The sequence below is a fragment of the Sparus aurata genome, chromosome 15, assembly GCF_900880675.1.
Source record: "Sparus aurata chromosome 15, fSpaAur1.1, whole genome shotgun sequence".
NCBI lineage: Eukaryota > Metazoa > Chordata > Actinopteri > Spariformes > Sparidae > Sparus > Sparus aurata.
The window spans coordinates 25,123,657-25,149,612 of record NC_044201.1 but is presented as its reverse complement, the minus strand read 5'-3'; the positions used below and the strand labels follow the sequence as shown (position 1 = coordinate 25,149,612).

Genomic DNA, 25,956 nt, shown 5'->3' with positions numbered 1-25,956 from the left:
TGAAATGACAAGTTTTACCACAGCCTGACACTACTTGACACTGAAACTAACACAGGATCGCTGCTTTAAAAGGTTCAACTGTTCATACAAGGTGAGATCATTCAGACAAACTACAGATGAAACATGTGTAAAGTCTCTGAGAACAGGAGCGCTGATACTGAAACATTTTTTACAAGACTGTTTCTTAAAAAGGACTGCATATATGTTTTGTTTGTTTGTTAGACAGATATGTCTGATCAACAAAAGTGTCAAATATTCAGTGTTTGACTTATACTTGACTTTATATTTGAGACTTTTAAAGGTGCAAAATGTAAGAACTGGCCACTTAAAACAAGCTTTAAGGTGCATTTTTGATCATCAATTATATCATCATATGTTTATTATACACACACAATATCTATATTTTCTTTTTCAATATCACAGTTATTGTCAATTTTGGTATATTGCAAAAAACCTGCTGCAAAAAACTAATTGCTGCTGACTGTAGCTGCTGGTTAGCCGTGCAGCTAGCGATCCTGACTGGGAGCTTGTTGTGGTATTACATGACAGTCCAGGGTTAGCTAGTTAGCATGCTTACTTAGATATAGGTATCTTACTAAGATATATATTTAGATATCTCTAACACAATAAATTTACATAAACCTGTTGTTTCTCCCTATTTTCTTGATAATTTCGGTTAAATTTTGGATGTTTTAAGCTAAAACTCTTACATATTGCACCTTTAAGCATCTCCGAATGCCTTAAAATTTTTAATTTGCCTCCAGACCAGCACTACATTCACAAAGACGTTATCCATTTTGCCTCACAGACTACATATTTGTTAATGACTGACAGACAAAGAACCAATCAGAGCACAAAGACTGAAATGGACAGAGCCAATCACAGTGAACACAAAGACAAGATCACCAATAAAAATGAGACAGTGAATCAGCTGAGTGGTGGTTGACATATAAATGGCCTCCACCATAATGTGAACTTTATCATTAAGTTACCGACCCAGTTTACATTTCTGAGCTTTTCGAGTGTGGAACAATAAATTTACAGGTGTGGCATGATGGTGATTGGCACATGGCAAAGAACCTCATTGAATAGAGAATTTAGTTGACAAAATAAAGATCTAAATTAAAAGCAGGATGATCGGTAACACAATCTGCTGATTCCAAGTCTACAACCACGATTCCAAAAAAAGTTGTGACGCTGTGCAAAACACAAATAAAATCAGTATGCAATGATTTGCTACCAACTGTTTTAAGGAAGTGTTCCTTTGTTGCTTTCATCAAATTCAGAAATGGTATGCATTTACAAAAATCAATGGAGCTGATAAGGTATAAATAAATATTTTGTCTTTGCAGCGTCCCGACTGTTTTGGAATCTGTGTTGTAAAGGTAAGAAATAGCGAATGGAAAAGGAACTTGTCTGTCATTATTTGGAGCCGGATCATACTTCTTACTTGGTTTTTATCAAAAGGAAAGCGCAGTGAAGTTTGTGAAAGAGAGCTAAAGAATTAAGTGAGTTTGGTTTTCATTAGCAGATGCATGTAGCTAACCAGCATGGCTAGCTTTTCCTAAAAGCTAAAAGTGTAGTTCCATATTCTGGAGGTTATGTTTGTGTATTTATTCTATTTTTCCATTTTATTTTCTAACACACGACTGATTGTCGCCGCAAGGATGTAGCTTATCAACAAGATTACAACCAGGAACCGTTGGTCTGACTCCACTTTTCACTACTGGTTACAGTAATTTTAAGAATTCAGGTTCTTTCTATTTTTGCAATCAGCGTACTGTGGGTGTGTGTGCTCAGTCTTACGCCTGTCTGACTGCAGTGGAAAATATATGTCTAGAAAGGACACGCTGGTCTACTGCGGACATTTGGCTTTTACACAATAAGGGATGGGGCTGGACGCCAAATAAGCAGCACACACACACACTATCCCACACACACAGCAAGGAGGCTCACAGATGGTGATGCAAGAGAAGAACAAAACAAGACAACAAAGATTTCAAGGTCATACTCAGACCTCATACTTGAAGCATCGAATTATTGCTAAGAATCCGGGGAAATTTAAATGATATGACGCCAGTATCTGATATGCAGCTGGGTCGATATTAAGCTTCCGTATAATGGTTTAAGTTACTCCCTGTGTATAAAATCTAGAAATAACTATGACAAACAATAAACCTTCTACATTTACAGCCTACAGGTGAGTTTTTAGGGTTAGGGTTACTGTTAGTAGTTATTACACTCCACACAAGACAGCATAGAAAACACACCGGCTGTAAACACACAAACACACACAAACACAGGTGGCATATGTGGCATGATGGTGGGGTGTGAAGCATAGAGATGCGTGGATGAAACTGTGGCAAAGACAAGAAGCCTTCCTCCTCGTCTTCCTCCTCATCCTCGTCCTCTTTCGAAACGAGGGAGGAGAGAGAGACGAGCGGGGAGAGGCTTTCAGTTCTAAGACTGGGAGGGAACTTACTGAGTGTGAGTTTCATCATCATCTGCACCATCATCATCCTCATCCTCATCATCCCCTAAGTGTGCCACATGGCCCCTGGGAGAGGAGGTGAAGATAGGAGGGGGGTGGGGCAGAAAGGAGAGGGATGGGATGGGGAGAAGGGGAGGAAGGAAAGAGAAATAGGGGGTCGAGGTAGGGAGAGCATAAGATGGGGAGGTTAAGGGAGAAAATGGAGCAAGCAAAGGTGACAAGAGGAGGAGGAGGAGGAGGAGGAGGAGGAGGAGGGGGGAGGGGAAAGGGGAGGGAGATCTGAGTGAAGCTCGGTTCATAAACTACCTCTAACCCTTAAACCCTGGGCGGATCTGAAAGGACTGAACAGAGCCAAAACAGTAAAAGAATCACCATCCTCCAACAAAATTCAATAATCGGTGGATGAGATCTTTCAACCAACAGCCACAAACAGACGCTTCTACTCTCGACCTGCTGTTCAAACCTATTCAGTCCTTAGAGATCTACAAACCCCACAACAGTGAACTAAATCTCTAACTGCAGTCACTTCTACTGCTAAAAGTCTAAACAATCATAGTTTAATCCTCCTTGAGAATACCAGAGGAGTTGGGTTAACCACATCAGAATAAACAAGGTGACTATGAGCAGGAGACTCTGACATTCTGTTGTTACTGCACAGCAGCGATCACGTCAGAGACGCATGGATACGCAGCTCTGTAGACTGTTTGACTGACTGTCCTACATCTAGGAACAGATGACACAACCTCAAAGACTGTAACAAGGTCACAGTTATCTCCTGTACTACTACCAAAGGCTGCTAGCTCTGTTCACCAAAGGAGACAAAAAAGGAATAAAAACTGGGAGCAACTTAAACTAAATAAACTTATTTAGTGTGTAGCCAAAAAACCTTAAAAAGTAAAATACCTTTTTTTTTTTAACTAATTCTTATCAAGATCATATAAGTAAAGCATCGATTCAGCAGACCTGGCTGTCACATTATTAGGACTTGCAGGGAAACAATTAAACAAATTTGGGTTTAGTTTCTGAAAGGGAATGTTTAGAGGAAATCTTTGAACCCTCAGTGTTACTATACAGACCAAAGAATTAAGTGAAACACATGTTATATCAGATTGTCTCAAAGATAACAGCAAAGCACAATAATGGTGATCATCATTATTTCGGGGCAAGTAAGAAGAACGTCTCTATAGACGTGCCAGTAAAATCACTGAAGACACCTACGGCAGCTTTGGCTAAAAAACTGTATATGCGTGCATGTTTGTGTGAGTGTGTGTCTGTGTGTGTGTGTGTGTGTGTGTCTGAGAGTGTGAGTGCGTGTGTGCGAGCCATGCCCTGCAGGAAGCCCCTATAATGCGCAGCCTTTTTCCTGATGACATCAAAGCGTGAAGCAAGCTGCAGAGGGAAAATAAAAACCCACAAGAATCCAGGACGCCCAGCGCCTGACAGCCTGAAGTCATTACGACAGCGTTAGTTGCGTGTGATTGGCCGAGATTAGTTCCTGCCGTTAACAATGATTGGCTGATGGGTGGGCGTGGTTAGAATACCAGCAGATCAAGATCGAGTTCCTGAACCTATCAGGATGTGACTTACCTCTGCTGTAACTCCTCCTCCACCGATTTGAGAAGACTCCTGTTTGAGGAGAATTGTGTAAATCAGTAAAGACGATAAAGATCAACGAGACAGAAAAATAAACACATCTGATTTCTATATGTAATCACAGAGATTGTAAATCTACACGTTTGAGAAATCTTTCAAGTCCTTGCCAGGCGGTGGAGGACAATCTGCTGCCTAGACGTGAACCTGAGCTCGCTGCTTACAAAGCACACTTTCAAGCAGAAAGCTCACACAAACACACAGCTTACAGAACATCCTCAAGCAGCAACTATGAATAAATCATCAAACCTACTGCACGAAAACTCTCCCTATCTCACAATCTGTTGGTCTAACTGCGACTGCAGACTAAAGAACTGGAGAAAAAGGAGCCATCAGAGAGATAAAAGACACAAAGGTGCAAAAAAAGAGACATAAAAGATGACAAGTGCGAGACGAAAGGGTTGTCTTACTTGTTTCCTCCCAGCAGACTCGGTGAATCGTGCCCGTACTCCAACTGCAGGTCCTACAAGACAAACACATTACATTACAACTGTGACAAAAGACTTCATAACTGGGCTCATTTAAGTGACATGTACTTGATTTCTCCAATGACATAAACAGGGCTGAAGATGTTGGCTAAGTGCCAGATAAACCCCATACACTGAAACCCTTGTTCAACTCCCAAATTACTGAGGGCGCTGCAACTGTAGTGGCTGTGGTGACAGTCATAGCAGCCTACAAGAAATAGTACTACACCCAATAAAACAGCAGTTTCACCACAGACATACACAGATGTAAACAGTGAGCGTATGGCTAACTTAGTGTGCAGATTTGACATTGCTGATTTCACATTGCGGCCAAAGAATTTATAATATTAACCACAACAGCAATTCCCTTGTTTTCGTAGTTTTGATAAAAAAGATATTTGACAATTAGATGTTTGCCAATACAGTAAAAACTGCACCGAACTGAAATTTTAGGTGCATGACAGGTTCTTGCATGATTTCTCCAAAACAAAATAGGTAGTGGTTAGACTTTTCTGGACTCTAAGAGTGATTTCTACTTCAACACCGCTAGATGAGGTAACAAGAATAGCAGGTCGTCACATGTAGATACCTGCAGTCACCCTGCTGATTTTTTTCCTACAATATCATCTTAGTTAGTATGACACAAGCATTAGTTTCAAACCAGTTCTTCAAACTTTTTGGCTCGTGACGCCCTAAAATGAAGCAACTTCTATGCGTGAAGGTGTCATCGTGTTATTGCCTCTGTTTGAACATGAAGTCTAATTTTTGGTCTCACTGCAGTGAAAGTGTCTCGATTTTCCTTCATTTTTTTTTCTTGTGAAATATCAGAGAAAGTATGAATAATAAAAGGAAATAAAGAATTTTGCCAGCTGAAATGTAAACTATAGCTAGCAGGTTTTATCAGCTTTAGCAAGCTAGCTAAATAAAGCTTTGTTGAAGTCTGATGTGAAATGCTAACCAGTAGATGTGCTAGTTGTGAATGGGGATTTCTTTAAACCTAGTTGGTCAATGTGCTCATTTTGTTTTGGAATTAACAGATAAAAGGCATAGTTTCTGGGGTTGATCTTAATAAAAGAAATTAAAAAATAGCAATACCATCGTCAAAAATAAATTACTTTCACAGGAGGAGAAAACTACAGATGACAGTCCGGGTGTGCCTGAATATCTTAGATTATGATTAGACATTAGCTGTTTGATGAACCCCTCATATAAATTTTTAGGACTCCTGGAGCAGGACTATTAAACTACGTTTGTAGAAGGACCTGATTTGAATACATGTCTGGCCTGTGATCCTTATCTGTGTTAAACAATGCACTTTCAAAAGTTTTCACAATTGAAAAAGAAATGTAACATTCAAAAAAGGTAAGTTTTTTTTTTAATGCATGCTGAATAGCTATAATTCATCACTGGTCCTTTTAAAACCAGCTTGACAAAAAGCAGCTCTGACTGAAATAAACGAAAGCTTGGTTTGTTATATATCGCATGAAGCCACAATGTGAATGCAGCATCGTCACAAAAACACTTTTAGAGATAATCCCACAATGCAACAAACATGCAGAGGGAAACAGACAGACTGTAAACAAACACCAACACACAGACACGCCCAGACACACATGAAAAACGGCCTCATTGCTTTGGTCAACTACAGGAAGTAAGAGGTTAGAGGACACAGAAGCAGTAGAGTAAAGAAGAGAGACAAACATTCCGCAGAGAGAAATATTAAGAGACACGTCACGACAAATATCAAGTAGAGCAAACATTAAAAGGTCTAGTGTGTTTATAATTTCCGATATGTTAAGTTTTGCGATATGTGTAAACGTGCGTCAACACACTGCATCGCTACAAACCTGAATCTGAGCTCCGACCTTCGTCTGAACTTCATATTCATCACAAATAGACTAAATTTATAAAACTATCTTTATAACTTCATTTGATTGACTGATATGTGACGTGTGTGTGAATGTGTATATTATATCCAAAAACAACAACAAAGAACATCAAGGACTAAAATCACCATGACAACTACAACACCAGTTAGTGAGGCGAAAGCCAAAGCTGGAAAAAGAAGAAGAAAATGAACAGAAACAGATGGACAGACCGAAATAGATGGAAAAAAACTGTGAAAACCAACAGAAATACATGTTGGATATGGAACGGCCAAAATAATCAGCACTCTGGAAAATAAAAAAAATAAAAAAAATGAGAGAGACAGCAGCGAAAGGCCCAGAAAACAAGAGAGCCAAAAGAAGGACCAGGACCTGTCCTTCAGAAACAGATGAAGAATTAAAGATAAATATGGCCAGACTAAGACGGAGGTATGAATAAATAAAGGAATGGATAAAGATAGAAGTGAAAAGGAAAAAAGGTGGATGTAGTTGACCGAGGGAGAAGCCGAAAAGGAGAGAGAGAGAGAGAGGGAGAGAGACTGATAGAAAGAGTACTACCAGATTAGATCTCGCGGTATAGTAGAGCTCCTCAACACAGTCCAGATAGGGCTCAGATTCACACTGGTCAGCAAGACAGAGCGAGAGAGACCTCAGTTAATACATTAACCTGGACTGATGGAGGGAACGGGGGAGGATGCAAGAGAGGACGGGGGATGAAAAAAGGATTAAGGCCAAAATGGTCGCCGAAGTCCGTGAAGGAGGAGGGAGATACTGGAATATTAATCAGAAGAGGGGATGAATGGGCGTGGAGACTGAGGGAGGGAGGGATGAGTAAATTGGTGGAGGGTTTAAAAGCAGAACTCAGGAGGACAGACATTAATAAATTACATTAATAAATCATGCTGCTATTTCAAGCTTATACAATCTAAGACATAACTTTGTATGATGTGCTTTACTGGAATAAGGCTGAGGCTACTAATTGACTTGTTTGTTCACTGGTGTTCTTGGCTGGTGTCCTTCAGAATTAAAACCACATGTTACCTTGACTCTGGTTCCAGTGTCGCTATGGGTGCGTTTATTTTTTTGCTTAGTACTACACGCGAGAAGTTAAACAGACTGACACTGACTCCTGAAAACATCTGCACGTCTCTTTTGAGGTAGATGCCACAAAATCCCGATGCTAATCCTCTTGGAAACAGTATAAAAGCGTTCAGTATTATCCAACAATAATAATGTGGTGGTTATTTACTGGTTTTAAAATGCGACACATAGCAGCATGATCCCCAGAGAGCTACGAACCACATGGGTCAGCAGGACAGAAAGAACCCGGTGTTATTAAATTACTTCCAAGGAGAGGGCAGAAACCGAAGGACAAAGGGAAGGAATACAAACGAATGGTGCAGACCTACACTGGTGACTATGTTTGGTGGCATCAGTATAAATTAATGAATAAACAGGTGTAGGCAGAGAGGAGACAAGGAGGCATTTTAGGATGGATTTTTTTACAAATGGGAGTTTGTGGAAAGAGTGCAAGTGCAAAGGAATGACAGAAAAAGTGAGAGTGAAGGAGTGAGGGAGCGGAGGACTTTAACAAGACGCTGTGGTTGCGCACGAACCCTGCACCATCCCATTTGTCCACGAGTGAAACGTCTTTCAGCAGTTCTAAAAGTTACAGGCACTAATAGGACCAGCTTTTGTTTATAGAAAATCAATTTAATAGGCTACTGCTCGGAAACCAATGCACGTGTTTGATGATAACTATTGTTTCATGGGAAAAAACAGCGTATATAAAATAACTACGATCCTGCAAGTTTGTGCAAAACCTGATGACTCATCTTATCCCAGCATGATTTGATTTGTGTTCCTCAGAGCCTCTTGTGATGTTGCACAATGCTTGGCTTTCTAAGTCTTCATGTGCCCTATAAATGTGCAATGGGCTTGTGGTCAGGTACAGGAAAGTCCAGGACAGTCAGGGCTTTTTGGTCTTCTTTAGTATTCCAGTAGTTCTTGCAAATATTTCAGTCCATTTTGAAATATTCACCTTGTCACTCTAACTCTAAAAATAGTATTGCATTGATAACAGATGCAATACCAGGAATTTTGAATAGCGACCTCAGACCTTCGGCCCGACTGTATGTCAATCAATGCTTGTAAATAAGGAGAAAGCTAATAACTCTATTCACAGTTCATGCTGTGGCCAATGTCGACAAATGAGGTCAGTCAGTGTCACCAAAACGCCAAAGGACGAAGGAAGGGGCTTAGTGCTTTATGTGAATAAATCCTCTTTCTGCTGTTTATACAGGTCTGAGTGTTGGTGGCAACAAAAGGCTAACCCAGATAGGTGAGACATTGTTATATCCAGCCGTCGTCCAGCATTGGCAGGGAGATCCTGCACTGTTCCAGGTCAGGATCACATTATCCCTCCAGCAAGTTTTGAGCCTATCCAAAGGTCTCCTCTGATTTGGAAATGCCCGGGAGGCATCTGGATCAGACGACTGTTGCACCTAAAATTGAGCCTCACAAAGCTCCTTCTGGGTACCTAAGCTCTTCACCATCCCGAAAGCAGAGCTGAAACACTCAACTTCCTGTAAACTACTGTGGATGGGCTTTTTGTTTGGGGTCAACAAAGATTGACGACGACAAGGATTGGTCAGGGTGCTTCCTGTGTTTAGGTGAGGATCAGCCATGCTGGTGCTTGTGAAGTGACAACCACACAAACATATCCTCTCTCACACACTCTCACACACATACACAACGGCTAATAACTCACTGGTTCATGATGAGGTTCTGTCTCCTTTCTCAGCGGAGGATCAAACTTCACTTGACCAACTGAGGAAGAGAGAGTAAGAGACAGACAAACGGGCGGACAGAAAGGGGAGGAGGGGGCACCGCATGAGATCAGAGGAGTTCAAACAAAGAGTTCAGGAGTTAAAAAGACTCTCTGGTCACTTCTTCATGTCGTGCTTAAACTCACAGTTGATCTCTGACAGCGTCTTTCCCTCCCTGGCGCTCCTGCTGGTGGAGCGAATACGATGAGGAACAGAGACCGGAGACTATCAGCAAAAAGAAAGACACGCAGTCAAATAGCTGTTCAGAGAACACGCGCAGTTTAGAGGTTACAATAGGTTTGAAAAGAAAACAATGCTTCTGCCATTTCCTGTTGGTGGGGTATGATGACACAGCAAAACAGCCCGCCGCACTCTGCAACCAGACAACCAAAACATAGCAACAACGTGGACGGAAACGACAAACCTTCCCTGGAAACAGTATCAACACATCTGCTTAATGTTCAAACAGTCCTCAGGAGTTCCTGTAAGTATGAAATAACTACTGCATGTGTGATGCTAGTTTATTTTCTTGGAAGAGAGGTATTGTTACAGCACCTTTGTGTTTATAGTACGGGTGGTGATTCGCAAATTAAATCAACAATTCCAGAGATGTCAAGCTCTACCTGACGTCATGTCTCTGACACTCAATATTCAGATGGAAACTAAAACACAGCAACCTCAAACCATGCTCGTAAAGCACTGGGAAAAAAAGACAAACCAAGACTTTACAAAATGCATCAATACCACATTTGTTGCACAGATTCAGTCATAGATTTATCAATCTCATACCACCTCTAATAGGTGGAACAAAGCCATTTTTCGTAACACACATGGTTAATGACTGCGATGACACAATGAAGATGGCTTCCACTCTGACATATTTATCAAAATGCATCATGTGTTTTCAAACTATCAAATGATGAGACAAGATGTTGATCTTTTAAATCAGAGCCACTGATGTTCACATATTTTTCATGAACTAAATGTTTATAACATTAAGTCAGGTTATTATATAAAATGAGAAACTGTCCCACTAAATTGGACAAAATAACAAACCACAAAGCCAACCAGAGTTGACCTGAATGTGGTTCAGATGCATTAATCTAAGGAGTGTGAAGGTGTGACAGTTTGGTAGCCATCTTCATGAATAAAGACATTTCTTTACGGGCCAGCCGCTGCCACAGAACTAGAATGAACAGAACCGATCCATATTATGACATTAAGTGGTCTGCTGTGGTTTAGCCAAGACAGCAGTAATGCTGTCATTAAAGTGAGCGAGGCATTTGTTGTGTATAAGTGTCCAGTGTGCACACTAAACAGTTGTGATATTTGTGACAGTTACGTAAAATTTAAAGGAATAATTCAACATATTAATTTGCTTTCTTGCTGAGCTGGATGAGAAGATTTATACCACTGTCACCTGTACAATAAATATGAACATATGAATATTTTTAAAGCGACTGCGCCTGCAGTGACAAATCTCTGTGTGATCAGCCCCTTACACTGAAACTAGGTGTAATGCTTTAGTTACTGAGCATCACATGTGCTGGTAGGCAGATTTTGATTGCCGTGGACAGAGCCAGACTTGCTTTTTCCCTTAATTTCCAACCTTTATTCCAACCTAGGCTGTTGACTGCCGCTTTATGTTTACCACACAGACATGCCAGTAGTATCAGTCGTCTCATCCAACTCTAGGAAGTGTATTTCCCAAACTGTATACTAGTAAAAACAGAAAACACTACAATAGCCATACTGAAACAAATGGCAGTGTGTTCTTCAGGCCAAAAATGTATGTAATGTTCAAAAATCAGCTGATGTGCGTGTCGACAGATGAGCATGAAAGTTAAACACAATCGCTCTCCGGCATGTTAAACTATTTATGCAGCTGCCATGGTAATCCATCAACCATCTGAAAGTCACATGCCAACGCCAGTTTCCATGACAGCACCAGTAGACACTGAATTGAATCCAGTTTCTATTCATTCAGTTCTGTGGTCCTCCCCCAAGTCAAGAGACAACTGACAGTATCGTTTGTGTTAGAATGACATCACTGCAGACACCGCAGCCCACATCGGTACCTTTTTACGGGCCGCAAAACGGGGTGCACGTCGAGCACCGGGGCTTATGGGTAGGAAATGACCCCTGTACTTAAACTGAGGAGGAGGTAGAAGATGGGGGATGGAGACAAGAAGACGGGAGAAAAAAGGGAAGGGAGGAAGATGAGAATAGAAAGGAAGAGAGAAAGGAGAAGTGCTACAAGGAGGAAGAGAGGAGGAAAGAGGAAGAAGGTGGGCAGAAGGAAAGAGAAGACATGAGAAGAGAAGAGTGAAATGGAAAGAGGGCAAAGAAGATAGGACAGAAAAGGACAGAGGGGGAAGGGGAAGGACAAAGAGCAGAAAGATGAGTCACATGTGCCGGGGGAAAGAGGGACTGAGGTCGAGGAGGGTGAACAGTGGTTGATGAAGAAGGGATTCAATTAGCAAATGAGGAGAGAGAAGGGCACGATGTGAAGGGAAGGAAGTGAGATCCAGCAAGAACATGATGATCACCACTCTGTTGATCTGTCTGCAAGCTTAATGGTGTTTTGAAGGCTAAAACCTGAGAGGGTCAAAGTTTACCTCTGGCTCAGGGTCGTCATCATCAAAGTCATTGTAGGTGCTGTGGTCGGGGTTGTTGGCTTTGTCCAGCAGCTCGATCGCCAGCGTCCTGCTGAGAGGCTGCGACACAAACGGGTGCTGGAAAACAAACCAAGAGAGGGAGCCAGTTAGAAAGATAAGCTACACACAGTGACATTTGTATTATGTATAATGGGCCACTGCAGCAATGGATGCTTTTGTTTACATACATAATAATACACATAACACAATAAACCACTAGCATAATGACCTTTAATGAGGAAATGGTCCAATCTGCAGTGTCTATCTACATTTAGCCCTAACCATCAAGTTTGTTTCAAAGAATTGCAAATATGTTGTTTTGTTGCTTACCTGCAGCAGTTTCTCAGCTGTGGGTCTCTTCTTTGGGTTCTTTGTCAGAGCAAGTTTGACAAAATGGTGGAAGTTGTTTGTCCTGCAGTCCAGCAGAGAGGGGAAGACATTGAAAGCAAGGGACATATTTGATACAAATTGGTGATTTCATGTACAGTGTTGTATCTACAGGTGTGTCTCAGTGGGTAAAATAATATAGACAGGGTTGTCTCTTACCACTTGAGTTTATCTTTCAACTTGGGAGGCTGGAAATTACTCTTGGTCATTAAGAAGAGAGCCCTGTGGAAAAAGAGACGGAGATCCAAATTCAAGTACTGCAGACGACTGCGTGGTGGAAAAAGTTGTTATATTTCTACATTTATCAAGTTATATCGGCCTTTCTCACATCAGACAGCAGGAAAAGCACAAATGTAATAAATAACATTAATGATGGATTTGATGGTTCTTTCTTTGGTAAATTATACATGTAATCAAAGTGAACTGATACAACATCTGCTGAGAATTAAATTCTAACATCGTGTCACATCCACTGCAGCTCTATGCCATCTTCACACACATGCACACACTCCTTTACCTCATGGGGTGCAGGTCAAACATGGGCGGCTGCAGCTCTGCCAGCTCTATTGCAGTGATGCCTACAGCCCAGATATCGCACAGCTGGTTGTAACCTCCTTTCCGCTCTACTGCCGCTACCTCAGGAGCCATCCTATGGAGAGGGAGAGAGACAGAGGGTGAAAGAGAGAAGGTGGGGAGAAAAATGTGTGCTCATTTTAACCATGTAAACTGAATCAGGTAAATTAAACAGTTAGCACATCTACAGGTTTTTAATTCCCTTCAGTATTTCTGTCTGTGGCTGCAGCAACTACTTCCCACCATCGGCATGTTTAACACTGTGTCTTTTCCATGATTCTGTTTCTGTTGGAGCCCTTTAAGAATCCTAAAATACTCTTCATTGCTGGTTTGTTTCATTGTGGATCCAATTTTCATACATTCTGGTATATTGCTGTAGCATGATCCATCAGACAAATCCCTTCATGTAATGTCATTCTGTAACTGTAAACAGAACAACTGTGTCTCTTCAGGAGACCTTCTTAGCACCGCCAAAGGACTATTAAAGGAAAAATAGCGTTTTGGCTGCATTGACATTTTTACACATGTTACCATTTGTTTTATCAATTTTCAATGTCACCTCTCAAAACACAAAACTGGAATAAAATTCACACTGCCCGACATCAGAGAATTTACCAAAATCCCAAACTTCCTTTCTTTCCAACTGATTAATCGTCTCTTGGTCTACCTGCATACATATCCATCTGCAGTACAAAGGGAACAGATGGTAGTAAACAATCACAAACTAACCAGTATGGAGTTCCAATGAAAGACTTCCTCTTGGCTAGAGTTGCTGTGATCTGGGCCGATACTCCAAAGTCAGCTACCGGGTGAAAAAGACAGAATTAAGAAGTGAGAAAGAATGAAGGGAGGCAGAGGATGAATTAATAAGTGTGAGTGTCAGAGCAGAAATGATTATACGCAGAGGGAGAGAGAGACATTCAGTAAACAGTGCTGTTCAGATTCAGTCTTTTGAAGCAGACGGTAATCACAGAAGCCTTGCGTGTTCCTCTCACCTAGTTTAACGTAGCCGTTGTCTGTCAGAAGGATGTTGGCTCCCTGTCAGAGACAAACACGCCATGTATCAGCACCCAACGCACGGAAATCACATTCCAGCTCAATTCAAATGAACTTGAGAAAGGTTTCAGCAGCACATGTTTGTTGCAAAGTGGTTTGTCAATGATAAACGCAGCCTGCAGCTATTAATCAATCATATTTTCCCACATCACAAACACCATCAGCACCAATAATGTGGGGATCAATTTTAATTTTCAACATCACTACATGCATGTGCTCGTACACTCTGATGAGTTCTCATGATCTTGTCATTATTTTAGTCATCATTAATGACAATTAACAGAACTCCCTTGGTAACACTTAAACACGTGTGGTGGTTTGTGAGGCTGTTGTCTCTGTTGCCCTCATACTGAATAACACTACACTGAAAAGGTGTGTTTTTTTTCCCAAATAGGGAGTCAAATTGTCAGTTGGAGACCTAAAGATGTGAAAGTTTTACTAAAGTGAATATGTCATACAGTTTCCTCCAAACTCACCTTGATGTCTCTGTGCATTTTGCCTTTATTGTGTAGGTAGTATAAACCCTGTAAACAGAATCACACAGCAGCTGGTGTTATTGGCATGCAGAATGGAAAAGAAACAGTTATGATCAAAAGTACAGCAGGGCACGGAAAAACAGATTGGATAGATTTTTTTTTTTTTTTTTTGGTTAAATCAAAATCAAAATACTTGGGAGATCGGGCTCAATTTACAGTTGGCAGCACAGACAAGTAATCTGCGCCTCTGCGAGACATCTGGCTCAAACGTAGGACTCTGACACTTCCTCCGTTCCAGTTAAGCAGAGGACTGATCTCCCAAAATATGTCTATTTGTTTACTCTCTTAGTCAAAAATACGACTACACCGACATTATTCACAGTGCATACTGTACCTGCAGGGTCTCCCGTGACATGTAGGCTATCTGTGACTCTGACAACGGCCCGGTTACTGGAGGAGTGAAACGAGAAAGAGAGTAAAAATCAGAGAGATGGATGGACAATGGGGAGTGAGAAAAAAGGTGCAAACAAAAAACAGCAGGGTTAAGATTAAAATGTGTGTGTGTGTGTGTGTTTTTGGGTGCATGCTGTTCTTACCGTGATAGATATCCTGCAGAGAACCTCCTCCACAGTACTCCATACTGATCCATAACTTATCTCTCCTGCACAAAGAACACTGTGTCACTACGGCTTCACACAAAATCCAATTTCCTCTCACACACTTCTTACACTCTGTTCTTACATACACCGGCTCACCGCTCCACCGTCTCTCTCTGGCAAAATGCTTGACAATCAAGCACTCTGATAGCAATCATAACTAATTCATTGCACTGACATACACAAACACACTTACCGGAGATAACTGCCAAAATAGGCTACGATATTGGAGTGTTTACAGTCCTTCATCATTATAATCTCCTGCTGGACGACAGCAAAGTCTTCACCTGGAGAGAACACACATGCGCACACAATAATGCTTGTTTTAATTCTTGACAGGGCCATTATTTACAGAGCAACAGAAAATGGGGGAAGAGAGTTTGTTCATGGATTTGGATTGGATGGTTTGTGACTCATAAAAGCCAGTAAAAAGCAGCAGGGCAGGTTTCCACATATTTTCATATTTTGAATTCCACATCTTATTGTTTAGCAACAATATGACACACTTCCACACCTTTAACTTCTGAAGTTGTTTCTGTATGAATGTTGTTAAGCGGAGGAGAGGAGGATAGAAACCAGAATAAGGTCAGGAAACAGGGTAAATAACACATGGAGGAGAAAGACAGGGTTAAAGGACAGTGATAAGGGGAAAGAATCTGCAACTATACGGTGAGAAGGGGAGAGAACAGCTGAGATTGTGGAAAAGAGGTTTGTGAAAAATGATGGGAGGTGGGAGGACTGCAGGGACAAACACAGAAGAACGGAGGATGACAGATTGATTTGGAGAAAGGTTGATAAAGGGATAAAGACAAAGATATGGCAGTGAAAAGGGCGATAAAGGGAACAAAAAGAAAGATGAGATAACTCACCCGGTTCCAGTTTGATGACTTTGATAGCAGCCAGCTCTCCTGTGTTTACATTACGAGCCTAAACGGAGGAAAGGCAGAGAACATGAGTAATTGGAGACACTGAGAGAAACAGAGACGATTTGGCATTGCTGTCTGTGCAACTTTACGGCAGATTTGAGGTACACACGACTCAACTGGGAGATGGTACAAAAAAATAAAATGTATGAGTATGTGAAAACCCGTCACGTGTACACATGACAAAGAAAAACTGCATTCTTCAGGAAATGTCTAGCTGGGAAAATCAGGTTCTCCTAAACTTTTACCCAGAAACCAATCTGAATCCTTTACACGATGTTTCTGAAATTGAAAAACTGGGTTAAAAAAGGTGAACCTGGTATGATGTACTGTGGTGATTACTCAGAAACGTGCAAGCGCATATTCCTGTTCGATTACCATTTTACAAGAACGGCATATTTTTGTTTACTTTGTGCGAGAATAACGGAGAATGAATAACAACAGCTGTGATACATTTCCAGGCTTGTGAAATCCTGTCTCACTGTATTATAAACTAGTTAGAACTAGTAGTTTAAACTAATATTCAGATTCAAAGTCGGGGATCTATTATTCAAACATTTATTCTTGGATCATATACCTGAAGCGACATCTCTCACCAATGCAGCCCTGTTCTGGTAAAGGTGAAGCAACTACGGTGGAGATATGATGTGCATCGGAGTAACAGCAGGTATAATGAGAAAAGTGTAACTAATACTGTAATTAAACATCAGAAACACACAATCCCTTGTCATCTGTATCAGATATTTGCACAGTCATGTTTCAAACGCAAAAGGAAGGAACACCCATTACTCAGCATGTTGTTTACAGCCACATTTGCATTTTCAAAATACCGTTGAATTAATTCATAACTCCTTTAAGATACAAACTCAGATGAGGTGGGTTGACAGAGGACTGCACAAACTTCAACAGGAAATCAAGTCAGTATTTCCCGTATTCCTTGAAGACATTTTCTCAAAAAGCAGGGGGTTTCTGCAGGATACGGAGGCTTATTTTCTATAAATAGCCAGCTGTGTTTACGTTAAGCAGCAGTGCTGGTGGGGCGCAAGAGGAACTCTATATGAAATATACATGAATAAAAAGATCTTTCAGAGGGGACATGAATTGCTTCCTTCTCTCGGGCCAAGAATGTGCGTTTATGGCTGTGTGTGACATCGCAGAAATATGTGTGAGAGAAAGAGAGCGAAAGTGTCTGAAAGAGACGTTTCACATTATCTGATAAGACCAAGACTTTCATCATGAGAGACAAAACAGGAGCTTTGACACCGCCAACAGCCTGGGAGCAATGTGTCATGTTTCTCACATAACAGCTCTTGCTATGTTGTCTAATTCTATGGTTTGACTATTTCTAGTTTCAGTGGAGGGACCAACAGAAACACCCGCATCTACCCTGATCCTGGCTGCAGCCTCACAGGCATATTTATCCAACATTAGACAGAAAAAACATGCTGGTCTGTTCACTTGATTGGGAAGTTGTCACAGAAAGACGGAGGGTCAACTTTCTCATCCAAACAGCCCGTGGCGCTGCAGTCAGGGCTGAACGAAACGCGAAAATAATCCAATTGCGATTATCTTTGACAGATATTACGATTTTACTGAGACATTTAAGAGGGAATGGTAACTTCTGCATTAAACTTTCACAGAAGGAAACAACGTAAATGATTCTAATAATGAGATAGGCTGATGCAGAACCACATTGCTTAATTTCTAATGGTAAATTGTGAAATATTTTATTCTCATCAGCAAAACTACATGTCCTGCAATGTGGATATTACCCCTGGCTATATTACAACAATATTTTGTTTAATTGTTCAGTCTTAATTGGTGTCATTTCCACTTTAATATTATAATAAAGGGACAGAGATTCTCTCCCAAAGCAAAAAAGATTGTATTTCCTATCTACAAATAACAGCTGCAATACATTAAAAATTAAATCTCTGTGAGCATCAATTTCCATTTTTGTACAATTCTACCTGAAAAATATAATCTAGTCTTCAGTATATTTTATGCGCCTCGTCGTTTTTCTTGTCCTCAACAGTGCTGCGGTGTTGTCAAGATTTATCTCTGCATATGTGTGTATGCATTTAAAATGTTACTGTGTATCTTTTGCATTCATAAACATATTAAAGTCTCCTCCCATGATAATTATTCCCCTTGCCTCTGTAACCAGCAAAGACAACATAAAGCAGGGACTGAAAAAAAATGATAATAATTGCATTTATATAGAAGTGTTGGGAGTTCCTGTCCCAGTGGATTAGGGCTTTTTTAAGACGCTCACTATGCATGTGCAAAGTCTCAGATTTGAGTGCAACCAACCAATAAACGAACCTTTATTGCATGTCTTTCCTCATCACTCGCTCCCCTCATTTCCTGTGTGGTCTTTTCTGTCTGATAAGGCAAAAAAGCCTGAAAGACTCATTACAAACATTAAAAGAGTTTGAAAGTCTTCAAAACGTATTTTAGTTTTCTGTGATGGAGTGACGCCTAATGTGCAAACTAACTGAAATGCTGAGTAGCAATGGCCATCATGGCTTATGATAAAAGGGAAAAGTAGCACTAATGTGAACTCAATCCACACCTACAAGGCATCAGAGTACTGCCAACAAAAGAAGAAGAAACATACAGAAAAACAACAGTGAGCAGAAGACAAAATAAAAGAAAGAACTCAAGGGCAACCACAGGAAAAACAGCTGCACTATCAATAATACATCAGAAATATTAAAGACAAAAACAGATTTTTTGTTTTGTCTAAAAAGGAAGGCAAAAACTGTATCCTCAGTTCAGGAGGAAGATCAAGTGGAGAAGAAAAACAGAGGCCGACCCACACCAAAACAAAGCTGTGGTGGGAGGGAGGAGATACAAAGAGACGCAAAGAGAACAGAAGAAGAGCAAAGCGGAGACAGAGTGTCTTCAGTCAGCAGACGGACCAGAGATGACTCATAGCGTTCAGTGCCACTGTTAGCGGCAACAACATTCAGAGTGGCTGGCTGTTGTGACTGACTGAGGGTGAAGCATCCCGCCTGGTGGAGCCCAAGGGGTTGGAGGGCGGACCACCGGTGACCTAAAAGGTCTGCGGTGCTGAAGTGTCCGACAACAACGGCCCGGATTCCTCTGAAAACCAACGTCTCGGCAGCCAAAAACCACACGAGCAAAAACAAAATCATGCTGTGCTCATCTGGGCTCCTCAGAAAACAACTACAAAACATTTTCACAAACTTTCAATCAAACTCAACTTTTGTGCCATCAGCATCAAATCTAATTAGATTTCTAGCTTGAAGCAATGGACTAACAAATGAATGACAACCTCTTAGGGCTTCACAGTGTAATATTGAAAATGCCACAACACAGCAGTCCAATCCATCATCCCCTGACATTTCTGAAATATCCATTCAGGGATGGAGCAACGACTGAACAAACAATGATCTGACACAAAGAAACCCACATCACATTTGATGGCTGGACAAACAAAAGGCAAACTTTGTCTGCTCATATTCAAGTTATTTTGGGCGAGACTCCAAACGCAACACCTCAAATGTCACATAAATGAATGAGTGAATACACCACCACTGTATCAACTCAGCCTTGGTGCCTCATTGTTACATGTTGAGATGACTGGATGCTTGCTGATTGTGAAACAGGGGAACAGGAAAAGTGATTAAGGTGTCCTGAATGTACTGAGGAGTGCAGGGCTGGGCATACTTGTGTATGGCCACCTCATGTTCGGTGTATTCTTTCCTATAATTGGGGGAATATTAACATTGTTTTTCATATCACAGAAGTCGCCAAAGTAACCAAACAGTCAGCACAGACAGTTTTACAGGAACTAATAAAAAAAAAAGGTTTAAATAACTGAAGAACTAAAGAAAAGTGTCAAATGGGCAGACATTCAACTAACAAACTGGCATCTTCCAGTATTCAAATGTAACGTAATTAGGATAAACTTAAAAAAGGGCCAATTTCCCTGAAAGCCGAGGCACGAATCTTGGATAACAGAGTTACTTTCCATGCCCTGTACTGCCAGATCAGCAGTGGATTGATGTGGGTTTCCACAAAACGGTAACAGAGAAATTTAGCTCACATCCATCATCAACACCTCCATCAGGCCGCATGTGTGTGTCATACACTCAGCATATGGCCGGCTCAGTGGAGGATCAGTGTGGCATTTCACTCTCTCCCCTCTCTGACCAGGAAACACAAACAAAGGGCGACAACCTCAGCAGTAGCAGCTCACCATGCTAATCATGGCACTCCGCTTGAGCTGCAGTCCTGCAAATAAAAACAACCCGGTTGCATCAATTTGACTTAAATCCAAGGTGTTTGGGTATTAGTTTAGTTTAGACAAAATGTAAACCGCTCACTACAGCTCTGGAAAACACCGTACTTGCACAAATTAAAGTTAACCATGCGTGGCGGTAATCTAATCTCCTACTTACGCCTCATTCAGACCAAATCAGGTGTTGTGGTGATTAGCTGCATGTTTGTGCGGCGGTGTAGGAGTGTCAGTAAACAGAGGAGCTTTAACTTCGACCCACAAGGTGACAGGCGGCTGCTATGTTGCTCTGCTGCTTACTAACGTTACCGTCAACTGTGGCTTTTCAATAAGTGAGACACATAATCTCTTTCTAATTTGTAATTATGTATTTGCTTGCTTTTCTTGGTGTCTTGTAAAAGCAATTTCTACAATCGCAGACAATTCACTTTCTAACATTTGCTTTGTTTAATTTTCTCTTATGCCTTAAAGTAATTTCAATTTTAAATGTTTTTATGTCTTAAGTACGTAGGTGGAACAAATGAATGAGTGAAAAATGCAAAAAAAATGCATTCTTTTCCTCTGGTACCCAACTCGTACCTTGGTCTTCTTCTTTTCCACTTCTGTTTACAGTTACATCCCTACATTAATCTATTTCTTTTTTTTATGCTTCACAAAGCACATTAGTGGCTCTCTCAACCACATCCTCTCCTCTCACGCTCTCTCATCTCACCATCAAGCCGTCCCTTGACATTTTCGAACCCTTGAACAGACTAGTGTACTAATAGCTGTTTTTTTCCTAACAAAGGCCTGGGGGAAGGGGGGATGCTGCCACTGAACAGCTCCACTGCAACAAGTCGGGGGTTAAGACTTGGCCTGGGGCTATAACTGCAGCACTGGTTGGTAATTCAGTTGCTCTGACAGAATTTTTCCAAGAGATTTGAGGCTTGGAAACAGGTGACCTTCTGATCACAACCACACTTCTCTGACCTTTGAGATAAACAGCGCATTAGGCTATGTTGGCTTGGCCTTTTCCTTCTTTCTTGTCACTTATTGACATACACTAGAATGCATTTCTATTTATTTTCTAAAATGTATGTAAACTAAAACAAAACATCTTATTCTACCAAAGAAAAGTTAATATGTATGTTTTTAATCCATTCCCTCTAAGGAACTAAGGGGTCGACAGTTCATGGCCGTCGATGGATGTGAGTAAAAACTGAGAATTGCGTTAACTTTTGGAGTGCTGTCGTCAAAATGGTAAAGGCACGACTCTGCAGTTTGTTTGCTGAGTGAGCTCAGTCTTAACAGCTTCCACAGCTCAGCCATTACACACTCATCGCCCCTGGAGAGGAACAGGTGAAGCGAAAAGCTGTGCGCAATGGAGTGTGTTTAATTAGAACACTTGTCTTTGAACACAATACTCTCTCACCTAAGAAAAACACGCACCCACACAGACGAGAATCCTTTCACAACCTCTCAGGTCCACTTCAGTTTAGCAAAGTTACTTTTTCTTTTAAGCAGTCAAAGCCGTCTTCTAAATACTGCAAGGTCATCAGCCGAGAGGAGTCATTAAATAAAGCATTTAGTATTGAAATCCTTATTTTTCAAAGCAAGTGATGGATCTGCCAATAGCAATATAATGCCATTTGTTTACAATGAACTGGGCTGAAAGGAAATTACTCCACATCAAATTGGAAAGTCAATGCCGGAGGCACAAATCACCAGGCTGCTACCGAATTAAGTTGCTAAAGTAAGAAAACTCATCTTGAAAAACTCAACTCACCACAACACTTACTGGAGAACATTTTCAAAACAAACCCAAAAATCTCCATCTTCTACAGAAGTTACTGATTGTCTCTCTGTAATGATGGCATTCGCATTTAGTGCTGGCCTGGGAAGTCACATACCACACGCTTCACGCAATCTTGCTACACTGACCCACCCGAACATTATGTATGAGTATGAATGCAGTCCAGAGAAAACATTTATCACATCATAACCAACAACGGTCTAGACAACAAACACTCCTGCCACCATTTATTTTTGCATTTCTCAAGATGCATTCAGCTGGTCCGGTCTCAATCACATGCGCACACAGTCTAAAAATAGGATTTGACACTTGTGCTAACGTGGTGCCAAGATTAACAGAACCAGTTCAGAGTCATACCAACCCTGGCAGAGGTATGAACACCAAGGCACTCCAAACAAGCCTCAAAGGTTTATTCTCTTCCTGGTAACTTAGTAATGACAACTTAGTATATTTTTAAGTGATGCAAAAACTGAACCCAGGCGATCATCTTTCTTTTTTTTTTTCAACTGGAGAATCGGTACCACCTACCTATTATCTCAATGAACAAACTCCTAATAATACCAAAATGGTAGTGAATGGAAACAATCACTCATTTGCCTGTTCCTTTGGCATTATTCTTGAAATTTGGATGGAAACCTAGCGATTTTCTTCAATATATTTGGCCACCAAAACCGATCCACATCCAAAAGGACTTATTTGTAATTTTGCATTTATAAATAATATGTCAGCGAAAGAAAAAGGCTGAAAATGGAGAGTGAGCTTCGAATGGGCTCTGAACTGAAACAGCTCAAAAACTTATCAACATCTCAAAGTTCAGTAGCTTATCAACCTAAACATGTTCTATATCTATATCTAAATCTATATATTACCTGTCAAGCCATCAGAAAGACAGCCAACTGTTATTAAAACCCCTGGGCAAAAATACTTTAAAGCCATCCAGTTGTCATGTGGTAACATGCTTTATGTTATCTCCTGTTTGTCACGATAGGGCATTAAAAAGTGGCTCGACTTTTTTCACAGCGGATGTAAATACAAGCTGGAACATAGTCTGATTAAAAGAGGAATTCCCTTGTTAGACTGATTAAATCAGAGCCTGGTGAGTGACAGTAACAGCTCATCTAACTCAGAAGAGTAAAACCTGCTGAGTGGAGGATTTTAAGTTCAAATACTGCAACTCAAGCGCTGTAAACAAGATTGTCATCGGGGGAAGGCCCTCTGACACCTGTCGCACCACTATTTCTTTTGTGTGTTGACCCACCCTGCAGCGACATGTCATACCATTCACTGCCTGCACTGCAGACCAACAACTTGCCCCTGCAGACATTTTGTAAATCATTTAATACGGGAGCAAACACATTTTATTACACTTCATTAACGTGGTTCGACTGTACTCGAAATAGCTGGCCCAAGTTAATGGGAACCACATTGTCCTGGCCACTTGTTTACATAGTCAACATACAGTAAGTGCTTTGAGGGGGAGGTAAGACAGGTCTAACGTGACAGTCAGTGCAGTGGAATGGTAATAAACTATTTCACATTTGGATGTGAATGCATCTAAAAAATTTAAATTTTAAACGAAACATAACAATTCTGCACTTCCTAAAATCAATGGTAACTTTTTATTTACAATGAAAATCAAGACTTAAAAGTAAGTCTACGCTGAACATCTCAGATTACATAGTTAATGGGATCAATATTTTATTTAGATTAAGTATAAAAAACTTAATGACACACTGCCTGAATGTAAAATGACTCTCGAAGACTATTTTTATTGGCACATCTGGTTTTGTCCCATGTAACCAGACCATGTCATTAACACACTGTAACTATGCAAGTTACCAATATTTCAGTGCACACATGGCAGAGAGATAAAATCCTGCTAAGCACTTAACTGTACTTGGCAAACAGAAAAAAAGAATGCCAGGATATGGAGCTAAATTTACCATCTGGATCTGAAGCCAAAGAGGATTTCTGGTCTGGCTGGCTGTGTGTGTGCAAAAAGTAAGATCATGATAATTTTCTGATATCGTCAATATAAGAAGAGTATCCTGAAAATGACTTAGTCCTGAAGACACCGGTGGCTTCATCAGTTCAACTTCAGAATATTGTTTATTAACATAAAAACAATTCTCCACCAAGGCCAGGGAGTCGTCTTTAACACAATCAAGCCTAATCCAACACACAAAAGAAATCAAACTTATCAAAATCCTTAAACTCTCTATTCGGATCCACATCACATAAGACTCACTCAGATTCAAGCCACCTAAACACACATCCATCATTACCTGGGAAATTCAAGAATATGTCGAAATTGGATTGTTTAATATAATGAGAAAAATTTGACTGCATCCATCTTTTTATCCAGATCGGCACCAAAACCTGATGTGGTCTATTCTGGGCTGAGACCCATCCTCCACCCAAGTAGTTTTTGTATAATCCCACTGCCAAACCAACCAATGGACACCGGTGAAAACATAACCCTCTTGGTAGAGGTAATAAGAATGGTACCTTTTCAGGTGATCGGAAGAATTTGTTGCGTTTTCCATCTTTGTTGGCCACAACCTACGTCTTAATCTGCCCTTAGACAATTTTTATCTAAACCGCTTCCATACAGTTGATGTTGTGTTACCTTTTATTTGACAACAATTTCCTTGTCTTTGTAGAATCTTGTGAGTTAACTTCCAGGGCTGCTGCTACTTTGGTTCCAATCATTTTTTTGTCCCTTTCCAGAGAACATCCACCTTTATACCAACTTTCTTAACTGGTAGCTCAAACAATGCTCCGCAATAGGAAATGGGTGTGTGCAAACCCACATTTACAGACAGACTGGTTGTTGTCACGTTTACTTCTGCTGTGCGGTAGGCTGTTAGATCTATAAGTGTTGAGTAATACATGTCAAAGTTTATCATTATCGACACACACTTTATAATGATTCAATATCAAGATTGCTTTATCAACCAACCCTAATTTCAGCAATGTTGCTTTGCTTCAGAGCTTTTGTGAATCCAGGCTAGTGTCTGTGTGTTCACCTCAGTGAGCAAAACAAGAGGAGGAACAGTGAGAAAAACAGGATGGTTGTGGGGCAGCCGCTTTAATTGTGACTCTGCGGCCATCTGTGCATGTGTCTCTATGCATGTGACGATACAATCATCTGGTTTTCTGTGTGTATGTACGACTTGCATGGAACAATAGGACATGAACACACACACACACACACACACACACACACACACACACACACACGAAGGAAGTGAAGATGCCTGCATTCCTGAACCACAGCTGCCCAGCTGTGCCTGACACACACACACACACAGGGACACACACACACACACACACAGGGACACACACACACAAAGGAAATAGTTGCCGTTACAACATTTACCACCCTTAAGTAGATGAGTCTTAGCCTATATTAAATGTAGGCGTTAGAGGTGTGTGAATACATATTAAGTCACTAAACATGGCTTTGGCCATTATGAAGTCCAGCTTGTGCCGTTGTTATAAAAGGAACAAGGAACTCTTATCACTGTAATGATAATTGATTTAATGATAAGATTTTAATTCAATTATGGGGGAACTGAACAGGAAGTTCTGCCCATAATATAATCAAATGCAATGTTTCTTCATGTTACTTTTATGTATATTGATCAAATAACCACATCAGCTTTAGTTTTTTGGGCTGGTTGTGCTGGTAAAAACTTCAAAAAAGTGAGGGCATACAGAAAGACCGGTAGCATTGCTCAGCCCTTACGTAAACTCCAAAAATACCCAGATGGCTGTAATGTTTCTAGAGCACACACACTGCTGCTGCTGAAATTGATTTGTCATTAACAGATCTCTATCCCAA

At 40.7% G+C, this 25,956-nt stretch overlaps 1 protein-coding gene across 8 annotated transcripts in view; it reads right to left on the bottom strand.

Moving 5' to 3' along the window:
* Positions 1 to 25,956, bottom strand: part of LOC115596453 (mitogen-activated protein kinase kinase kinase kinase 3) — a 44,328-nt gene that overhangs the window by 13,508 nt on the left and 4,864 nt on the right. For 4 of the 8 annotated variants that reach the window (XM_030441574.1, XM_030441575.1, XM_030441579.1 and 1 more), the window contains exons 2-18: positions 15,997 to 16,054; positions 15,324 to 15,414; positions 15,068 to 15,132; positions 14,866 to 14,921; positions 14,472 to 14,519; positions 13,935 to 13,977; positions 13,669 to 13,741; positions 12,884 to 13,015; positions 12,526 to 12,588; positions 12,310 to 12,391; positions 11,941 to 12,057; positions 9,469 to 9,547; positions 9,265 to 9,323; positions 7,053 to 7,115; positions 4,552 to 4,604; positions 4,079 to 4,117; positions 2,483 to 2,557 (exon numbers count right to left, since the gene is read on the bottom strand). In XM_030441574.1, the coding sequence (XP_030297434.1) occupies positions 2,483 to 2,557; positions 4,079 to 4,117; positions 4,552 to 4,604; positions 7,053 to 7,115; positions 9,265 to 9,323; positions 9,469 to 9,547; positions 11,941 to 12,057; positions 12,310 to 12,391; positions 12,526 to 12,588; positions 12,884 to 13,015; positions 13,669 to 13,741; positions 13,935 to 13,977; positions 14,472 to 14,519; positions 14,866 to 14,921; positions 15,068 to 15,132; positions 15,324 to 15,414; positions 15,997 to 16,054 (1,196 nt within the window). The remainder of the gene's footprint in view (positions 1 to 2,482; positions 2,558 to 4,078; positions 4,118 to 4,551; positions 4,605 to 7,052; positions 7,116 to 9,264; positions 9,324 to 9,468; positions 9,548 to 11,940; positions 12,058 to 12,309; positions 12,392 to 12,525; positions 12,589 to 12,883; positions 13,016 to 13,668; positions 13,742 to 13,934; positions 13,978 to 14,471; positions 14,520 to 14,865; positions 14,922 to 15,067; positions 15,133 to 15,323; positions 15,415 to 15,996; positions 16,055 to 25,956) is intronic. The other 4 variants (XM_030441576.1, XM_030441581.1, XM_030441577.1 and 1 more) reach the window with 3 other exon arrangements.